Source organism: Carassius carassius, chromosome 42, assembly GCF_963082965.1.
Source record: "Carassius carassius chromosome 42, fCarCar2.1, whole genome shotgun sequence".
Lineage (NCBI taxonomy): Eukaryota > Metazoa > Chordata > Actinopteri > Cypriniformes > Cyprinidae > Carassius > Carassius carassius.
Window position 1 is genome coordinate 160,184 of NC_081796.1, and position 21,561 is coordinate 181,744.

The window sequence follows — 21,561 nt, forward strand, 5'->3', positions numbered from 1 at the left end:
TTAAAAACAATTTAAATAGTATTTGGCCAATGGAAAAGAATGAGACCAACTCTATTATAAAATATTTTAACTATTTTAAACGGTTTTTATGTTTTTTTTTTTCTTTTTTTTTTTTTCTTTATGCTAAAAACATAACAAGCATACTGAATGATTTTTCAGGCAGCTGACAGGTACCGGCAGGCCAAGCGGACTACAGCCCGGGTGGTTGTGGAGGCAAAAACTCGGGCCTGGGAGGAGTTCGGTGAGGCCATGGAGAAGGACTATCGGTCAGCCTCGAAGAGATTCTGGCAAACCGTCCGGCGCCTCAGGAGAGGGAAGCAGTGCCCTACCAACGCTGTTTACAGTAAAGGTGGGGAGCTGTTGACCTCAACTGGGGATGTCGTTGGACGGTGGAAGGAATACTTCGAGGATCTCCTCAATCCCGCTGTCACGTCTTCCATTGAGGAAGCAGAGGGTGAGGGCTCAGATGTGGACTCGTCCATCACCCAAGCTGAAGTCACCGAGGTAGTCAAGAAACTCCTCGGTGGCAAGGCACCAGGGGTGGATGAGATCCGCCCTGAGTACCTCAAGTCTCTGGATGTTGTGGGGCTGTCTTGGCTGACACGCCTCTGCAGCATCGCGTGGCAGTCGGGGACGGTGCCTCTGGGATGGCAGACTGGGGTGGTGGTCCCTCTTTTTAAGAAGGGGGACCGGAGGGTGTGTTCCAACTACAGGGGGATCACACTTCTCAGCCTCCCTGGGAAAGTCTATGCCAGGGTACTGGAGAGGAGAATCCGGCCGATAGTAGAACCTCGGATTCAGGAGGAACAGTGTGGTTTTCGTCCAGGCCGTGGAACACTGGACCAGCTCTATACCCTCTACAGGGTGCTGTAGGGTTCATGGGAGTTTGCCCAACCAGTCCACATGGAGGGCTATCCGGTTCCTGTACGACTGGAGCAGGAGCTTGGTTCGTATTGCCAGCAGTAAGTCAGACTTGTTCCCGGTGCGTGTTGGACTCCGGCAGGGCTGCCCTTTGTCGCCGGTTCTGTTCATGATTTTTATGGACAGAATTTCTAGGCGCAGCCAGGGGCCGGAGGGGGTCAGGTTTGGTGACAACACGATTTCGTCTCTGCTCTTTGCGGATGATGTTGTCGTGTTGGCCTCATCAAGCCAGGACCAGTGCATTCAGCATGCACTGGGACGGTTTGCAGCCGAGTGTGAAGCGGCTGGGATGAGAATCAGCACCTCCAAATCCGAGGCCATGGTCCTCAGTCGGAAAAGGGTGGCTTGCCCACTTCAGGTTGGTGGAGAGTTCCTGCCTCAAGTGGAGGAGTTTAAGTATCTTGGGGTCTTGTTCACGAGTGAGGGAAGGATGGAACGGGAGATTGACAGACGGATCGGTGCAGCTTCTGCAGTAATGCGGTCGATGTACCGGTCTGTCGTGGTGAAGAAAGAGCTGAGCCGCAAGGCGAAGCTCTCGATTTACCGGTCAATCTACGTTCCTACTCTCACCTATGGTCATGAGCTTTGGGTCATGACCGAAAGGACAAGATCCCGGATACAGGCAGCCGAAATGAGCTTTCTCCGCAGGGTGGCTGGGCAATCCCTTAGAGATAGGGTGAGAAGCTCAGTCACCCGGGAGGAGCTCAGAGTAGAGCCGCTGCTCCTCCACATCGAGAGGGGTCAGCTGAGGTGGCTCGGGCATCTGTTCCGGATGACTCCTGGACGCCTTCCCGGGAAGGTGTTCCGGGCGCGTCCCACTGGGAGGAGACCCCGGGGAAGACCTAGGACACGCTGGAGAGACTATGTCTCCCGGCTGGCCTGGGAACGCCTCGGTGTCCCCCCAGAAGAGCTGGAGGAAGTGTCTAGGGAGAGGGAAGTCTGGGGTTCTCTGCTTAGACTGCTGCCCCCGCGACCTGGCCCCGGATAAGTGGAAGAAGATGGATGGATGGATGGATGGATGAATGATTTTTGGCAATAAAAATTGTGTATGGCACAAATGGCATTTATAGTCCGTAGCTCCCATTTCCTTAATGTCTTGTATCTTTAACGGTGTTAAATATGGTGTCACATGGATGGGAATATGCATAGAAATCATATGCAGATGAGTAGGGATATGCCAGTATCAAATTGTCCTGTTGCGATTAATTGCTAATGCTTTAATCAAGGTATACAGTATTATTTAGTTTTAAAAAAGTGTTTATAATACAGTATAACAGGCTAAATAACTTTTTTCTTATAACAAAAATAACTGAACATTTAAATACAATAAAGTAATACAGAATAATATAAAGTTAAAAGTTTACACAGATTAAAGTGCAAAATAACTATAAAGACCAATCTGTATCACTTTACAATGAGACCTCATTAGTTAACCATTAACATTTGCTACAGAAGTTATTAATCTTTGTTAAAAAAAAATACAAGTCTAAGTTCATGTTTGCTCATTAAATAACAGCTGCAACTTTCGATAACAACGTGTTATATATTGGAATACCTAAGATCAGAATCAGAAAGAACTTTATTGACAAGTTTGCTTGCGCATACAATGAATTTGTTTTAGTGAAATAAGGTTCCAGTACACAGAGACAACAACACACAGACAAAAAATTAAATAAAATTAAAAAAATAAGTGTATAAACAATTGTGCTATAAATGATAATGGAATAGGATTGAGTAAGATGCAGGGATGTACTAGGATGGAGGGGTAACAAATAAATATAAGGATATTGCAAGTTTTTATTGCATAAGTCCTTCAGATAAGCCAGAACCAGTTTTTCAAATGACTTCATGATGACAGACGTTAGAGCCACAGGTCTGTAGTCGTCAAGTCCTGTTGTCTTGGGTTTCTTTGGAATTGGGATTATGGTGGAGCGTTTGAAGCAGGAAGGCACTTCACACAACTCCAGAGATCTGTTGAAGATCTGTGAAAAGATGGGGGCCAGCTGGTCAGCACAGATTTTCAGACAGGCTGGTGTAACGCCATTTGGCCCTGGTGCTTTTCTTCTTTTTGTCTTCTTGAAGACCAGACGCACATTATCTTCACAGATTTGAAGAGCAGGAGGGGTGGAGAAGGGGATTGCAGGAGGTGTTAATGGTTGTGTAGGGAGATGGTCAGAATGGGTGTTGGGGGTTTCAAATCTACAATAAAACACATTCAGGTCGTTAGCTAGTCTTTGATTAGCCTCAGTGCAGGGGGGTGATGTCTTGTAGTTAGTGATAGCTCTCAGTCCTCTCCACACTGAAGTTGAATTGTTGGAAGTAAACTGGTCTTCCAACTTTTTAGCGTAGGTCTTTTTAGCCGCTCTAATCTCTTTGTTCACTGTGCTCCTGGCCTGATTGTACAAGACTCTGTCCCCATTTCTGTAGGCATCGTCTTTGGCCTGACGAAGATGTCTGAGTTTTGCTGTTAACCATGGCTTATCATTTTTGAATGTTAAATAAGTCCTGGTGGGAATGTATATATCCTCACAAAAACTAATAAAGAATGTCATAGTCTCTGTGAGTTCGTCCAGATCATTAGTAGCAGCTTCAAAAACACTCCAATCAGTGAGGTCAAAACAAGATTGTAAATTCTGCTCTGTTTCACTAGTCCATCTCTTCACAGTCCTTACTACAGGTTTAGCAGATTTAAATTTCAGCTTGTAGGTCGGTATAAAGATGAACCAGACAGCGATCAGACAGCCCCAAAGCTGCTTGTGGAACAGAGTTATATGCATCCTTTATTGTGGTGTAATAGTGTAATCACTCTGGTGAGACATGTAACATGCTGTCTGTATTTTGGCAGTTGACGGGAGAGATTGGCTTTATTAAAGTCCCCAAGAATGATTAAAACAGAGTCCGGGTGTTGTTGTTCTGTCTATGTGATCTGATCAGCGAGTTTCTGTAAAGCAGAGCTCATGTGCGCTTGCGGAGGAATGTAAACACTCACCAGAATGAACGAGTGAAACTCCCGCTGCAAATAAAACGGCTTGTAGATCTGAACAGCACATCTTCTTTAACACAGTTACATCTGTACACCACCGTTCATTGATGTAAAAGCATGTCCCGCTCAACCTGTCCTCCAACCAATACGCCCGTATAGGTCGTTTGTCCAAATCCCTGAAATACGACCCATCGGAGCGTATACTACAATTGCGGCCCTATCGTTTTCATATTAATGTTTTGTACTCTTTTATTTGCACTCTGATTTGCGTTTCGTGTAGCTCAGTTGGTAGATCATTGCGCTATACATTGAAAGGTAATCATGCTATCATGGGTTCGATCCCAGGGAATGGATGTGCACGAAAATGTATATGCTCAATAAATCATAATTTAGCATGATTTCTGCGAGGGTTAGGTTTAGGGGTGGTGTTAGGTGTGGTCCTTCGAACGAATAAGCCACCTAGTAAAATATGTAGGAAATACTGTGAGATCGGTGTAAAAAGCCCACACATTGCATTTAAATAAACGTGCGTTTTGATTGGTAATGACGTTATACGTCATTTCATGACGACAGACGCAACGCGATACTGTCATTATTTTTACGCCCGCTAGATGTCGCTTTTTTGTTGGAGGACAGGCTCGTCCCGCTGCCACGTGATTTGCCTGTTGAAAGTGCATCGCGATTCACTCTAAACAGCTGAAAGTCCAGCAGAAGGAGCGCGCTGTCCGGTATGGCATCATTCAGCCAGTTTTTCCATGAAACACAAAGCAGCAGAGTGTGAGAAATCCTTATTTATCCGAGAGAGCAGGATTTGTCCGTTTTGTTGGGTAGAGAGCTGAGATTTGCCAGATGGATGCTAGGCAACGGCATTTGAAATCCGCGCTTCCTGAGTCTGACAAGCGCTGCCGCTCGATTTCCCCATCTGTGCGTCCTGTAGTGTTTGGTCAGGGCCGCTGTTCCTCCGACAATAACGTTCAGTAAAACATCTGAATAATTAAAATCTGGTAAAAGCTCTTGTGGTTGGTTCTACAGAATGTTAAGCAGTTCATCCCTGGTGAAACTGAACGTGTTTGTTAAACAACAAACAGGAAAAAAAAAAAAAAAAAAAAAAAACTGTACAAACACTGGAGAGCCAAGCACTGAAGCAGACGTGTGCGGCGCCACTGAGAGAACATCAGATTAATAAATGTTAAGACGAATTTATCATTTGCAGTTAATGCTAACTAATGAATTAACTAATGAAGTCCTAATGTAAAGTGTGAATGAACAATAAAGAATCAAAACGCTTACAAACAAAATCTAGGGTATGTTGTAGTCCAGATAAAAAATAAAAAAAAAGTTTGAAAATAAATAGCCTATTTAGTCTAAATATTTAATTATTTGGCGCTGTGATAAACACCGTAGCGAATCCACAAAATCTGAATGGCTATTTAAAATTATTTAAATATGTTTTTAAAAGTAGCAACAGCTTTATATATGGGGTTTCCAGTGTAAGGGCTGCATTTTCTGCAGTTTAACGCCATCTGCTGTCTGAGAGTGAATGTGCTTTCATTCAGCGCGTCTCTCACGTGTTTCCCATGTGCTTCTTATGTGTACTTGTTTACATCAGAGCGCACACACAACTTTCAAGCAGCATACAGCGGTGTTGTGCATTTTGACCAATTGATGGGAAATTATTCTTAAAATGCTTTCCAAATTCTGAATAATTCATTATAAATTATCATTTATGTTATTTAGAAGTGCCCAAGATAACAATATCGTGCATACTCATTACCGTGATGAGATGAGGTTATGCATAGTAAAATTAGGTTTTGTAAGCTCCTTATATGGTGATTTCACTTCCTGCTTCCTGTCATGTGATCTCTTGAATGACAGATGAGTTGCATCTGAATATGAATAAAAAACAGTGTGTGTACAGTACTTGGATGTTGGAGTAATGGCCATGGGTGTAGTGCAGCCGAGCCTCAGATGACCCGAATCTACCTGTCCTGTTCCCCTATTTCTCCTCCCTATTATTTTCTGTCTCATCTACACTGTTTTATCTAATAAAGGCGTTAAAGGCCAAAAACAACAGCACAGGAAATAGCATTGAATGGTAGTGAAGTGATGCAACTGACACAACAGATCATGTAACAATTATAACATAAGTGCAGTGCATCCAGATTACATTCATATTCTTAATATACTGTACTTTAAGGCATGATGTAAGTACTTGTTCAAAATAAGTACCTAATCAGAGAGTATGCAATTTCAGATGCAGCCGTAGACTCATGTCTTATTATCAGATCAAACATACACATACTTGAAAGATGTTATGATGAACCAGGAAACATCTAAAACCTGTTAGAACTCAAATACACATAAAAAAGAGAGTTTAAATACATATCCAATATGTGGCAGGACTTCTCCTTTTTGGGCCTGATACTGGGGTCTTTTTTGTCGAGCTCAGGGGCTGATTGAGATGCAACTGTAAGCTGTGTCCCATTTCAAAGGCTGCATCCTCCGAAGGCTGTGAAGTTCGGGCAGAGCATTGTTAATGGGATGGTCTAGCCTTCGGAGAGCTGTTCTTGTTCTGTTGACAAGGGGCATTAACATTTGTACTGGACTGTTTTAACAGTTATGTACACATTTTCATCAGACGCACTCACCTGGCCTGAAGTTAACTTCTGGTCTGTGTTTGTTTATCGATCTGGCTAGTGGCTAGTAATATGGTGCCAACTCCAAATGCAGTTAAAGTTAAGGTTTTTCACTTTTGTCACTGATTTATTTGTGACAACCCACCACAATATCAAAACGGACCATCGCAAATACATTATTCAAATACTTAGAAAACAATAATCACATTTAAGAGTGTAATCCAACAATTTATCTCAAATAAATCCTGCAATCACTGGCAGGCAATGAATTCTAGGGCATGTGAGGCCGCAAAGCATCTGTTGTATTTTTAATTTCACAAGAAACAAAGGGCTCATTTGATGGAGCCTTTGAATTGGGACAACTTTAGTCACGCCACAGTGATGTAATCGGCCTTCAAATGTGCCTGTCGAAGGATGCAGCCTTTTTAATTGGGACACACCCCTAGTCTTCCTGAACACCTTGATTGGTTTTAGGTGTGTTTGATCAGGATTGGAGCTAAACTCTAAACAGAAGGATAGTTATTGGTAGTTAGTTGTAGTACCACAATATCAGATGACTAAATTTACTATATTAACTCTTTCCAGCCAGCTTTTTGAAAAAAAATAAAAATTGCCAGACACCACCAGCCTTTTTGATGATTTTCCAAAAATCTCATGCATCCAGAATATTTTGTTTTATGAATATCTGAACATGCAATACATCAAAATAAAGAACAGAGCCTCTACTAATAAACTTGTTTATTACTTAGTTATTACTATATATAACTGTTTTATTTTAGCTTCAAACTTTTTTTTAAATCAACACTTGAATGTAGGTAAGTTTATAAAAAATAAAAATAAAAACTTTTGAGCAAAAAGCATAGAAAAATCACGTTTTTATACTACATCTGGATCATATTCAATAGGATGATCAAAGCAAATATGGAGTAAATCTCTTCCATAAACACCCCCAAAGCTTCACAGTCCTTTGCCACTTCCTGGATCGACATTTCACTTGGTAACATTAGGCAGTTTTCATTTATATGCTGTGTATCGTTGATAATCACATTGCTTTTCTTATGAATCTTCCTCATGAGTTTTTGAGCGGAACATTCTAGACTCATTCAAGATATGTGTAATAGTGGCTCCGAACGTATAACAGCAGGAACACGAAAGCCTGGAAAATTTTGTGTTTGGCAAGGAAAGAGTTAACAATGAATAACAAACTAATTCACTATATACTCTAAATGGCTTCTTGTTCATTATGAAGTGCGCTATGGTCTCACCCTCTGTAGAAAGATGACTCCCTCTTGTGTGTCTTCATCTGTGGTGATATTGAACACACCGGGTGCATCTCCATCTATTATATGGTAGTCCATCTCTGCATTGGAGTCGATATCAGCATCCACAGCTTTCAGTTTGGCCACCACTGATGGTACAGGCAGAGATTCCAGCACTGAGTACTGATATGATTCTAGAGACACAGAGACACTTCATTTTAGATTGACATTAACACACTAAAATCTAACTCGCCAAACTAAACCTGTCAATATCCATGTTATAAATCAAAGGAAATAATTACAAAAAGTTACTTTGCTTAATGAAAATGTAGCAAATGACCTCATTTTCTTACATTTTAGGACCATTCAATTTTTGGATTTGACATTTTCCCAAGACAATTGAGAACTTTTTTTTTTCAGTAATAAGAATTGAGGAACAAAGTCATAATGTCTTCTTTTCTATTTACTTATTTATTTTTATTATTATTCATACTACAATTTCGAATTTCTGTTTGATTTTAGGGTGAAATGTTGGTCTGTTTTTGTGGGACTGACCCAAAACAAAAAGTAGGCTGAAACACAACTTATATATAACAAATTATATATAAATATGGTATGGAAAAAGTAAAATAAAAATGCTTATAAAATAAAATGTGCCAGACAGTAGTACTTAATATTACTGTCCGGCACATTTTACTACCTACTTAATACTGTAGACTTAATAAATATTAAGATGAGCAGGAATGTACAAGGGAGGAATGTGCAAACAGGTTGTACAGGGTATTTACGTAGCAGCAATAGAGGTAAAAAAGTAAATAAATAAAAATTACGGACATTGCTGTGTGTAAGTGACAATATCCGTATATTAAGTATCTTACTGATAATTAAGGGAAGTCATGTAGATGTAAAGAGGCTAGGTTTGAGTTTAGGAGTCTGATGGCCTCTCTCTGTTTTTTCCATCAGGCTATGGAAGCGCTTACCACACTGATAAAAATTATTTTATGATGAATTAAATAATACATAAAAAAATGTAATTTCTACATTAAATAATTAAGTTCAGGCAAGAATTTAAATAATAAAGTAAATTCTATATAACTAATCAATTTAAGCTTTTAGAAATTAAAGTTTGAAATTATAAGCGTATTTTACTTGGAATTGTTTGTTATGTTTAAAAGGATTCTTTAAATAAAGAAAGATCATTCCTGTTTGCTTACTATAAGGACTAACTCCTCTTCTACTCTCTCCAGCGATTCTTTCCGAAGACCCAGTTCCCCAAGTGTGCGTGTGTGTGGCTCACCGTCCCTCCAAGAAGTCTTTACCCTACCTTCACGGATCCATCCTCATTGTCACTCATCCCTACCTGCTCCTCTGCTTGTGTCTGTGTACAATAAACATCTTCATTCTGTTACTCCTCAGTTTCCCGAGTGATCTGTAACAGATGACCAGATCAGCACCGCCAGGCACAAGCATGAGCCTCACGGACCCCTTTCAAGATCTGGTTGATGCACTCCGACGAACACTCATGGCAACACCAGCACCTCCTACACCAGCGAGCACTTCCGCCGACCCTGTCATCACTTCCTCACCTGCCGTTCACGCCAGTCCCATGGCCAGGCCGGCGCCCTACTCTGGTTGGGCGGAGGAATGCAGCGGAGTCCTCCTTCAATGTTCGCTGGTCCTGGAGATGCAACCGCACTTGTACCCCACTGACCGTTCAAAGGTAGCCTTTATTATTTCCCAGCTGCAAGGTAAAGCACTATTGTGGGCAGATTCTCTCTGGACTCAAAATAACCCAGTTATCCAGTCTTATTCTAGCTTCATCGACCATTTCCGTGAAGTTTTCGGCAGACCAGCTTGGGACTCTTGGGACTTTGGTGAGAAGCTGTATAATCTAAAACAAGGAAAAATGTCTGTCAATGAATATGCCCTTCAGTTTAGGACTCTGGCGGCCTCCAGTGGATGGAACGAACAGGCTTTACTGACGACCTACCGTCAAGGATTGGAACCCCGAGTGCGCTTGCATCTCGCTGCATACGAGGATACCATCGGACTCGAGCAATTCATCCAGCTATCCATCCGCTTCGCCACTCATATGCAGTCGTGCTTAGAAGAGCACCAGGGCCAGTCGCTTTCCTCCACACAACTCTGCCGACCAGAAAACGTCAGCCCCCCAGAACCAGCCAGCGAGCCTATGATCCTCGACTCCTACCGCCTCACTATGGCGGAGCGTCAGAGACGACTGGCCCAGAATCTGTGCCTCTACTGTGCAGCCCCGGGGCATGCTTTAGCAGTGTGCCCCGTCCGTCCTCCTCGTCCTATGGTGAGTGCCATTCTCCCTTCAAGATACCAAATGAAACCACTCACCACTATTGTGACACTTACTGCTGCTGACATGTCTCTTCCAGTTTCCGCCCTCCTCGATTCTGGGTCAGCCGGCAACTTCATCTGCGGCGCCCTCTGCCGTCAGCTCAAACTCCCTACCACGGCCACGCCGTCAGCCTACCAGGTCCACACAATCACCGGCAGGCCGCTAAGCAGGAAGTGCGTGCGCCATAGGGTGGGCCCCATATCCCTCCAAACTGGACTACTCCATCACAAGGAGATCTATCTGCTGGTTCTGGAGGAATCCACCGCTGACGTTATTCTAGGGCACCCGTGGCTGGAGCAGCACAACCCTGTGATTTCCTGGAAGATGGGCGAGATCCTGAAGTGGGGCAAAGCCTGTTTCCAATCATGCATCTCTGGTTGTCCAGTTCAGTCACACCATCCCCTGAACCTCTCCCAGTCTACTCCACGTCTATTGAGAGCCCAGTTGAAAATCAGTCCATCACCATTCCTCAATGCTACGCCCCCTTCAACGACATCTTCTGCCCTAAATGGGCCTCCAAGCTGCCTCCACACCGGCCGTGGGACTGTGCCATCGATCTGCTGCCGGGTGAACCAGTGCCAAAGGGAAGGATATATCCCCTATCCATTCCCGAGGAGAAGGCCATGGAGGAATACATCAAGGAGGCGCTGGCCCAAGGGTATTGTAACGATATCAACCTTCATATTCATCCGGAAGAAGGAGGCGGGAACCGGCGGACAATCAAAAACATTTTAATAACAAAATAAACACAAAACAGCGCACCAGCCCCTCACGGACGACTGGTGCGCATAAAATAAAAACCAAAACACAACTAAAAGCCCAGGCCTGGTCCTCTCTCGTCCTTCACTGTCGTCGCTCCAGTTTTATATCCTTCCATCTCCTCCATGGGCCTCGAGACCGGTGGGACGAACAGGTGTAGTTCATCTCCAATCACTCCCCCGGCCTCGCTCCCATGTCCCTCGGCCCCGCCCCACTCGTCACATACCCCCTACTCCCGAGACTGCGCTCTACTCCCCCCCCCCCTCCCTCCGGGGGGGCCGCTCCCGGGGACCTGCGGGAACCTGGGGGTAGGACAGGCGAGGCGAGAGAAAAGGAGATGGAAGGAGGAGCGACAGAGACGAGAGAGGGGAGAGAGGAAAAAAAAAAAAAAAAAAAATTCCGGTTCCCAGACGCACCGCTGCTCGGCCCTCCACCAGCTGGGTGATCTCCTCCGCGGTGCCTGGCGGTGGCACTGGACGGCCCTCGGCGGACGGCACGACACTCCTCCGCCGCCCGGTGGACGGCGACGGCTCCTCCGGTTTTGGGCAGCCGGCAGGAGTCCCCCGTTCCCTGCTCCTCCCCGTTCCGGCGGAGGCAGCAGGCTCCGGCCACCTGGCGAACGGCGCCGACTCCTCCGCTCCCTCACGGACGGCAGCTGTCTCTCCACATCGTGGGCGGCCGGTAGCGAGCTCGCCCGTCCCCGGCAACTCGCTCCAGTCCACCGCCTCGAGCGTCCATGGCGGCACACTCCTCGCCAGCTCGATGGCACCGCGGATTCACCACAGCGGCGAGGGATCTTCAGCAGCGCGTCCCTCCTTCTCCCGGGCTTCGGCACCACTGTAACGATATCACCTTCATATTCATCCGGAAGAAGGAGGCGGGAACCGGCGGACAATCAAAAACATTTTAATAACAAAATAAACACAAAAACAGCGCACCAGCCCCTCACGGACGACTGGTGCGCATAAAATAAAAACCAAAACACAACTAAAAGCCCAGGCCTGGTCCTCTCTCGTCCTTCACTGTCGTCGCTCCAGTTTTATATCCTTCCATCTCCTCCATGGGCCTCGAGACCGGTGGGACGAACAGGTGTAGTTCATCTCCAATCACTCCCCCGGCCTCGCTCCCATGTCCCTCGGCCCCGCCCCACTCGTCACAGGTATATTCGTTCATCTACCTCCCCTGCTGCTTCGAGTTTTTTCTTCGTAGAGAAAAAGGATGGAGGCTTGAGGCCATGTATTGATTACTGAGCACTCAATAACATCACTGTAAAATTCCGGTACCCACTTCCCCTCGTCCCAGCTGCCCTGGAACATCTCCGTGGTGCCACTGTGTTCACCAAGTTGGACCTCCGCAGCGCATACAACCTCATCCGGATATGTGAGGGGGATGACATAATAAATGCGCAAAAATTAAAGAGCTCTGGAATGTTTAGTTGTGCCTCTGTGAAGTTCTGAAGGCATTGCCCCTGGCAACCGATAGCGTGTCCTACCATCATGGCCGACCGTCTCAGACCCCTCCCATATCAACCCAAATCGGCACGTGACTCCTCACTCTCAATTCCCTCCTGGTGGAATGACTTGCCCAACTCAATTCGAGCAGCTGAGTACTTAGCCATTTTCAAGAATCGGCTTAACACATCTCTTCCGTCTTTATTTGACCCTCTAACTTTAGCACTCACTATTCTAATTATATTCTTAAAAAAAAAAACACTACCTTTCTATTATTTTTCTATTCTATCTGTTTCTTTTTATTAATTATATTATTTAAAAGCCCTTGCTACCCTTGTACTGTGTTAAGCTAACTGAGACTTGCTATAGCACTTATATATCATTACTCTCTTGTTGTTTTTGATTGCTTCCAATGTCCTCATTTGTAAGTCACAATGTAATGTAATGTATAATGTACTCTGACACACCCGATTCAATTCATCAGCTCATTATAGAGACTTTAAGAGATGAAATGGGCCAGAAAAAGAAAAGAGCTCTTAAAGGGGTCATATGATGCGATTTCAAGTTTTCCTTTATCTTCGGAGTGTTACAAGCCGTTCATGAATAGATAAGATTCCTAAAGTTGTCATGTTATGTCATGTCTACGTCATTGTGTGTGAAGATATGAGTAACACTGCCCAACTGTTCACGCATCAAAAGAATGCGTAATTTTTATTCTCACTATAGTACTGTTGTCAGAATCAGAATCAGAAAGAGCTTTATTGCCAAGTATGCTTGCGCATACAAGGAATTTGTTTCAGTGACATAAGCTTCTAGTGCACAGAAACAACAACACAGAGACAGAAAAAATGCAAATAAATAATTTATATAAAGAGTTGTGCTATAGATGATAATGGAATATAATTGAGTAAGATGCAGGGATGTACTAGGATGGAGGGGTAGAAAATAAATATAAGGATATTGCACATTTTATTCCGTAAGTGGGGAACATTTAACTGTTCATGAGGTAGATGGCCTGGGGTAAGAAACTGTTCTTGTGCCTGACTATTCTGGTATTTGCTGCTCTGAGACGCCGGCCAGATGGCAAAAGTTCAAAGATGAGGTAACTTGGATGTGAGGGATCCAGAGTGATTTTGTGAGCCCTTTTCCTCACTCTGGATATATACAGATCTCGAAAGGAAGGCAGAGGAGCATCAATAATCCTTTCAGCAGTCCGAACCGTTCTCTGTAGTCTTCTGATGTCTGACTTTCTAGCTGAACCAAACCAGATACTGAAGTACACAGGACAGACTCAATGACGAATGAGTAGAACTGTTTCAGTAGCTCCTGTGGCAGGTTAAACTTCCTCAGTTGGTGAAGGAGGTACAAACTTTGTTGGACCTTTTTAACAATGGAGTCAATGTGATTGTCCCACTTCGGGTCCAGAGAGATGGTGGTTCCCAAGAATTTGAATGACTCCACTGCAGTCACAGTGCTGTTCATAATGGTGAGTGGGGGAGTGAAGGGGGGTTTCTCCTGAAGTCCAAGATCATCTCCACTGTTTTGAGCGTGTTCAGCTTCAAGATGTTAGGACTGCACCAGACAGCCAGCTGCTCAACCTCTTGTCTGTAAGCAGTCTCGTCACCATCCTGGATGAGACCGATGACTGTAGTGTCGTCCACAAACTTCATGAGCTTGCCAGAGGGGTCTTTACAGGTGCAGTCATTGTTGCCACTGCCGCTTAGTTGAGATGCTGTGTGTTTTACTGTGAAAGCAAAACTACTTTGTTTGGCCTTCCACAAGAGGACACAACAAGAAATCAGTGGTTAAGTTGTATTTACAACACTTTACCAGAGCAGTAAGACCCAAATATTTGACACCTGTTTTCTCAACTCCCCTCAACTTGCGCGTGTCAATGTTTACGAATAGATTAAATGAAACGGGACAAATTTAATCTTGACAAACTATAGATCATTATAAAGACCTAAGCCTCAAGCATTGACAACAGATCACTGTTTTTCAATAGAAATCTTATAAAGAATGTATTTCCTAAATTTGTGTAAGCAGTACACTTCAAAACATGAAGAATGAAAACACAGTACATACCAGATTCGTCGTAATAACGAGTCATAAACACATCCACAGCTGTAAATCCCGGTTTAGTTAGAAAGATAAGGGTCCACTGAACAAAATCTCATGGAGCACATTTAGTCCAACGAAGCAATAACATTGTAATATGGTTCATAATTCCTTTCTTTACATTTCAGTTCTTCAGCGACAGAACTGTTTGTGTCCGTTATGGAATAACTCATGCTCAGAAAATGTTTCTTGGTAGTAAAAAAACAGCATGGTTTTGTAGCGTACAGGGTCTCAAACAGAATGAGACGATCCACCAAAAAAAAAATTAAAGAAAGGCAGAAGATTATTCATTTGAATTCTGGCGCTCTCTCATGACGGCTCGTGAGGCGCGCTCTGACGCCACTGTCTTCTGATGAAAGCGGAACTTAGCGATAATCTTTTTTTTATTTGTTTTATTTTTCCCAAAAAATTTCTATATGTGTGAGTGTGTTTTATGTTGAATGTGCCTGTATCTGCTTGATTACCATCTGTTTGAGTGCAAATCAGCTCACTATTACTGTGTAATCATGGCTATCGATGTGAACGCCATCTATATGAATAGAGTGCGATTTATTGACTTTATGGCGAATTTGTAATTAATTGTAAATGCTGCATTTTTAGCAATCTCAGGATGTTCTGTAATTGGCATACAAAGTTTAAAAAAATATGTTTTTATTGTATCTTTCTAGTGCTCAAATAAATCACTTATATGATGGCTAAGTTTCTGTCTAGTGTTTTATAATTGAAAAACTATGCAGTGGTATGTTTAATTACTAAAACAGTTTGTAGAACCCTTCAATACAGTTGGTAAATATTTTTTTGTATTGGGGGGGGGGGGTAACACACTGAAGTAAGAAACTGTTACAATGTTAAGTTAGGTAGGGCACTTTCAGCTGTGAGTCCCATAATGGGGGGTGCTGGCTAACAGGTTAAAGAATTTGCCACTGACGATTCAAACGCAAGTTTTGAGCAGTGTATAGTATCGTTTGCTTTTAGTTTCTCCAATCACAAATGCAGGCATGGTTTTATGTTTACGTGGCACAATAAGTCACTTATTCGTCCATTATAACAGGAGAGCTTATCCAACTTCACATAACTTACTCTCAGGACGAACACAAAATACTTTCTCCAAAGCTCTACAGAACTTTAAAAAAGCCTTCTGCACTGAAACACCACATGCAAAAATGTAGCAAATATGTTCCTCTTTTGTTTTTTTAAGAAATTTACACCAATTCACTCAGCACAATCAGCACATGTACTTCAGTAGCACTTACTGAGAGCTGATGAGAGGTCAACATGTTAGGCAAATGCATGAAAGACACTTTGTGCTCTTACTGCGAGAGAAGCATGGAGGGTTATCGTTGACATCAGTGAGCGTGACTGTCACAGAGGTGGTACCTGACAGGCCACCCATCTGACCCACCATGTCCTTGGCCTGAATGATCAGCACATACTGGTTACGCGTCTCTCTGTCCATGTTGGGCAGGGCTGTCCGTATGATGCCTGAGGGAAACACAGAGCCTTTAATCTGCAGGTCAATACTGATGTGCAAAGTAATGCGATATAAAAATATATTTAAATCTAAAAACACCGAAAAATCACCCACAACAGGAATTTATTTTTGTTTATTGTTTTCAAATAATTGTGCTTCTACATAATCCAATAATGGGTTCATATTTGGTTGAGTTGATATGGGTTGATCGAACAATTATGCAAATAATTTTAGTAAATTTAAAAGTACTCTTAAAAACTACTCGAAATAGCTGGTTTATGTTTGTTGTTAAGTATTACAGTTTTTTATGTTTTTTTCTTTTTTTAAGCATTACATTTTACAACTGCTAGAACACATTTGTCAATACTTGGGTCACTTTATCACAACTCTTCACTCAGTGAAGCACAACAGCAGTCTCTAAATTGCTAAACTGGACCATTTATCATAGCTAAACAGAATTCATTATTCTTATGTAATGAAATTTTACAAAAGCAAACACTAAATAAAGCTACTTGATATTGTTATTTAGGTCATTTTTGTGCAGCAAGCTATACATTCTAATAGTTATAAATTCTAATAATCATATGAATTAATGTATTAAGTTCCCTTTCCGTTGGTCACTCTCAACTTCACATCAGTGACTGACTAATTTTGATATCGCTTCGATAGAGCAATCTACTTCAATTGTAAACTAAACAAGCCAATGCACATTGGCATGCAATTATTGCATCCAACCGCTGCTGATCACAGCGTGAGTATAAAAAGGCAGCAGGTGCAATGCATAGCAGCTTTTTGCTTTGGAGCCAAGCATTAGCATCGTTCTGCTCAACTGTGACTGCTGTGAACTACGAGTTCAGCATGCTCTTGGAAGCTTCGTGTGTTGGCAAGGCATCGCTTCAGCGGTAATCGTTCCCGAGCCGAGTGGGTTGAGCACTTTAGGCTGCACTACCCCCTGTCGTGTTGCAAGTGGCCAGTTCCTCTGTGCATGTCAGCACTAAAAGAGCATTTCCTAAAGAGAACATTTCTCTAAAAGTGCTTCACGGGGGTGGGTGCAGGTGATGGTCACAATTGCTGCCTCACGTGTCTGGGCATCAAGCATACTGAGGTGGCCTTCGTGGATGAGTAATGTTCCCACTGCAGGAAGATGACCATCTCGGAGCTGCGAACCAGGCTCCGCTACCTTCAGGGGAGCAGACTGCCGTTGCTGCTGCCATGAACTGGGGCTCGTTCTAGTGGCCGACAGACAATAACTACTTCCAGTAGTAGTGTGGGTGGTTTGAGGATTACTGTGGTGACAAACCCCACAGGGAACCAACCATTTGGGGACCATCACTCCTCTTACACCTCAGATCCAGTGAAGTGACCCATGGAATGCGCTGGGTCCTCTTCAAAGAGCGTACCAGTGGTATCCATTGGGCCTCCTCCTACCAGATGTCAGAGGGAGAGCTGTCCGATGAAGATTCAGCCACGCTGAATCGGATCCGGAGATGACCGCTATGCTTTCCCAGGCCACAGAGAGTGGAAATTTCATGTGCCACATCTGCAACAGCCTCCAGCAAGTGGCAACGTAGAGCTGGGTGTAGCCAGCCCGTCTCACTGGCTTCTGTGGACCATCAGCCTCGGCTATGCAATTCAGTTCACCAGCGGTCCCCCCAGGTTCTGTGCTATCTGCTTCACTACTGCCCTTCTGGCTGTCCCTGTCTCCATGTGTCTTCACGAAAGTCACGGAGGCAGAAAGTCAATTCAGGCGAACAGACAGTGCCCTGTAGTGCTAAAATCACTACAGCAGGGCCCATTCGACCCTTTACTTCAGTTTCTTCCATTGAAAACTATGCTCCTGCTTGCACTGGTCTCCATGAAGAGGGTAAGGGACCTGCATGCATTTTCATTCGACAATTCATGCCTAGAGTTTGGGCCGGCTGACTCCCAGGTATCCTGAGGCTCCAGCTTGGCTACGTGCCCAAGGTTCCCACTACACCCTTCAAAGACCAAGTGGTGAACCTGCAAGCACTGCCCCTGGAGACGGCAGACCCAGCCCTGCATTTGCACTGTCCTGTCCAAGCATTGAGATGCTACGTAGACTGGACTCAAAGCTTCAGGACCTCAGACCAGCTCTTTGTCTTTTACCATCTCTAAGCTGAGGATGTCCCACTGGATTGTGGATGCAATAACCCTGGCTTATCAGGCATAGAGTGTGCTCTGCCCATTCAGGTTGCAAGCTCACTCAACTAGAAGTGTTGCATCCTCCTGTGCGCTGGCTTTTGGTGCCTCACTGTAAGATATTTGTAGAGTTCCGTGCTGGGCGACCCCTAACACGTTCACTAGGTTCTATAGCCTTCGTGTAGAGCCAGTATCCTCCAGTGTTCTCACCTCAAACAGGTAGTGGCACTGAGATTCCCTGGTTAGTGTTGGCTTGCTAAAACTGCTCCAGAGTGTCCATACTATAGACCCTATTGAGATCATCCATTCCATCCATCCATCCATTCCATCAATTAGTTGATCACCGATGTGACATTGAGAGTGACCGACTGAAAGGGAATGTCTCGGTTTTGTATGGTAACCCTCGTTCCCTGAAGGAGGGAACGGAGACATCATGTCCTGTCGCCACGGTTGCTGTACCACCACTGAGCCCCCGGGTCACCGGCTCATCTCCTCAGTGAAAACCTGGTATGCATTGCTCCTGCTACCTTATACTCACGCTGTGATCAGCAGCAGCTGGATGCAATAATTGCATGCAAATGTGCATTGGCTAGAAGTAGATTGGTCTATCAAAGCGATATTCCAATTACTATTACTATATTACTATCAGTAACCAATCGGTTACTGATGTGACGTCTCTGTTCCCTCTTTCAGGGAACGAGAGTTACCATACGTAACTGAGATGTTTGACAGCACTAGTACAATTTATATAGAATACAAAGTATCATATTCATACTCAGTTAAAAAAATTGAATCAATGCATACACAAGTGTCAACTCTCAGAGTGATTTCAGGCTGTCATTAGTTTTCCTTTCCCAGACTGTTGAAGCTGTGTTTGACACAAATGGCTTGCTCTAGTGACACACATGCTCCTCATTCTAAAGGTGCTACACCAGTTATGTCTGTATCCACTAAAGTCTTGTCAACAGTTTCCTCTTCATGGGAGTGAATTATCACAATTGCAGACACTTTGTTTGATAAAATTACACCTAAATAACACTTTCTCTGGCCTTAAATTACACAGTTTTAGAACTTGTTCTTAGTTTTAGAACAAGTTCTTAGAACTTGTTCCACTGTACTGTCAGTCCCACAATCCCCTGTGTAAGCTTGTCTCTCAGCTTGTTCATCTCTGCTCACTCCAAGCTAGTGAACACTGAGGGTAAATCAGAGTTAGAGTCTCTAAAACAATCATCACGAATAAAAAAACAAAAACACATTGACAGGAATGTTGCAACATAATCCATCAGATTCATGATTACAATTAACTTCTGAATATTCTATCATTTTTTAGCGATAAAATAAACAACTTTTTTTCTCTTATTTGTACTGGAAAATGTATTTCACTAAGCATATTTAGTACTTGTCTGGTGGTGGGGCATGATGTTGATTTTGTAAGAGGTCTGAAATTTGTAACCCTGTCAGCATGTTCAGCTACATTCATATCACCTGCAAATGTGCAATTTAATCATGAAATAAATCACAATGTGTTTTCAGTGTGCTTTTAAAGTGGTCAAGAGTGATCTGATTGAGAACCAATCACCAAAAACACGTTAATGACATATGTAAAGTGGGATTTCTTAAATTAAATTCTTGAACATAAACAGAAAAGGTAGCTGGCAGCACACTGAGTCCAATGAAGACTTTTTTTAAATTACTTATTGCAAAAAAATGTGCAAAGTGCATGTGACATTTCTAGACTTCTTCAGTCTTCAATGGATTCCTTGTGCAGCCAGCTAACTCTTATGTTTATCTTCAAGTATTTCCTCGGCTCTACACACCTGAAAGAAAATGAACTTTTTTTAGAGCACAACATTTTTTATTATTATTATTATTATTTATTTAAATTGAATTCACAATCCTAATAAGAAAAAAAATACAAATAAAAAAATAATATTGACTACTCATATGCAGCATTTGTCATTTACAATCATGGTTCTGGAATATTATAAAACTCCTCAGATGTGGAACCTCAGCTGAATCTAAAAAGAAAAGTCCATGAAAGATGAATAATGCATCAGATAAGAAAGCAAATTACATGTTCATGTGTTGGTTAACACCACAGACATGCTCATAGAATAATGAGACAGAAAAGAGTATGTAACAAGCAGACCTACAGCCTCCTGTCTTAGTTTCACACATAGAGTGCTTTCCAGGTGGCAGCTGGAGCACAGTAGGATGCTGGGTAATGAGATTGCTGCAGGTACAGTATTAACAACACATTCATAAACACACACACACACACACACACACACACACAAACTAAAGCACCCTCAAAGCAAGTCAACATTCAGAAGAAATATTTTAATATGTCCTGTGTTTAATATTTCTGCTATAGGGGCTATAGTGATTTAGTGTTCGCTCGGCAAGCATCACTTGTTCATATTTAGGGTTTAAAAGAGATGCTGAATATATTCAACTGACTGCAGTGCCCATTAAGCTAGAGTTCTATTTATTGATTTTAGCTCTGCTTTTAATGCAATGAAGATACACATTTCCTTGCAGACACTAATTGGTTTAATAGTTAATGATAGCCTCATAATGTATCAGAGTTTCTTTCCAGTCTTCCACAAAGACTATGGCCCCAGTTTACTAAAGGCATGCCTACATAAAAACATGGCCATTGATACTCCCGTGCACATAAAACAATGTTTCGTAATCAATTTAGTTTAATAGTGCAAGGGCATTTTTTGCCCCAAGTCCCCGTTAATTTCCACTGATCTCATACACGTTATCTCTGCAGTCCAACTGATGGAAATACAGGATTACATGTCTGTTAAACTTGAGTTATGGACCTGTAAAAAAGAGCAGTGATGTAACACAATAAGGGAAGAAATCCATCCATGAAATTGTGGATGAAATAAAGAAAAAAGAGAAAAATGATAAGAAAAAAAACACTCTAGCATGCAGACCACCACAGCAAGCACATTGCAGCACCCTCGCAATATAATTTTTCTTTATTCGCTCTTTCTTAACAGATGGAGCACTGTGTATATAGTGTGAATCTACAATTTTCATAGTCATGAAAATAAAGAAAACTCTTTGAATGAGAAGGTGTGTCCATACTTTTGGTCTGTAATGTATATATATATATATATATATATATATATATATATATATATATATATATATATATATAAAACAGAATCAATGAGCTGGAAAAAGGATCACCCCCTTTCTAAAAATGATTTGTAAACTAAATCAGGTGTAGCTTCTCAATGGCACAGAAAGCCATTTGACTTTCAACTGTGATCAGCTGTGCTTATTTTGATCAGCTCAGCATAAAAAAAGCTTTCCTATAGTATTCCAGTCCTTGCTAGAGCAACTGAAGCAAACAATCAACTATGGGTGGTAAGACATTGTTAAAAGATCTCTGGGATGAAGTTGTGGACAGACACA

At 42.8% G+C, this 21,561-nt stretch overlaps 1 protein-coding gene across 1 annotated transcript in view; it reads right to left on the reverse strand.

Annotated features, from left to right (window-relative positions):
- Positions 1-21,561, reverse strand: part of LOC132123956 (cadherin-7-like) — a 156,367-nt gene that overhangs the window by 67,421 nt on the left and 67,385 nt on the right. Inside the window, exons 5-6 of the mRNA XM_059534647.1 lie at positions 15,810-15,977; positions 7,806-7,993 (exon numbers count right to left, since the gene is read on the reverse strand). Coding sequence (XP_059390630.1) covers positions 7,806-7,993; positions 15,810-15,977 — 356 coding nt within the window. The remainder of the gene's footprint in view (positions 1-7,805; positions 7,994-15,809; positions 15,978-21,561) is intronic.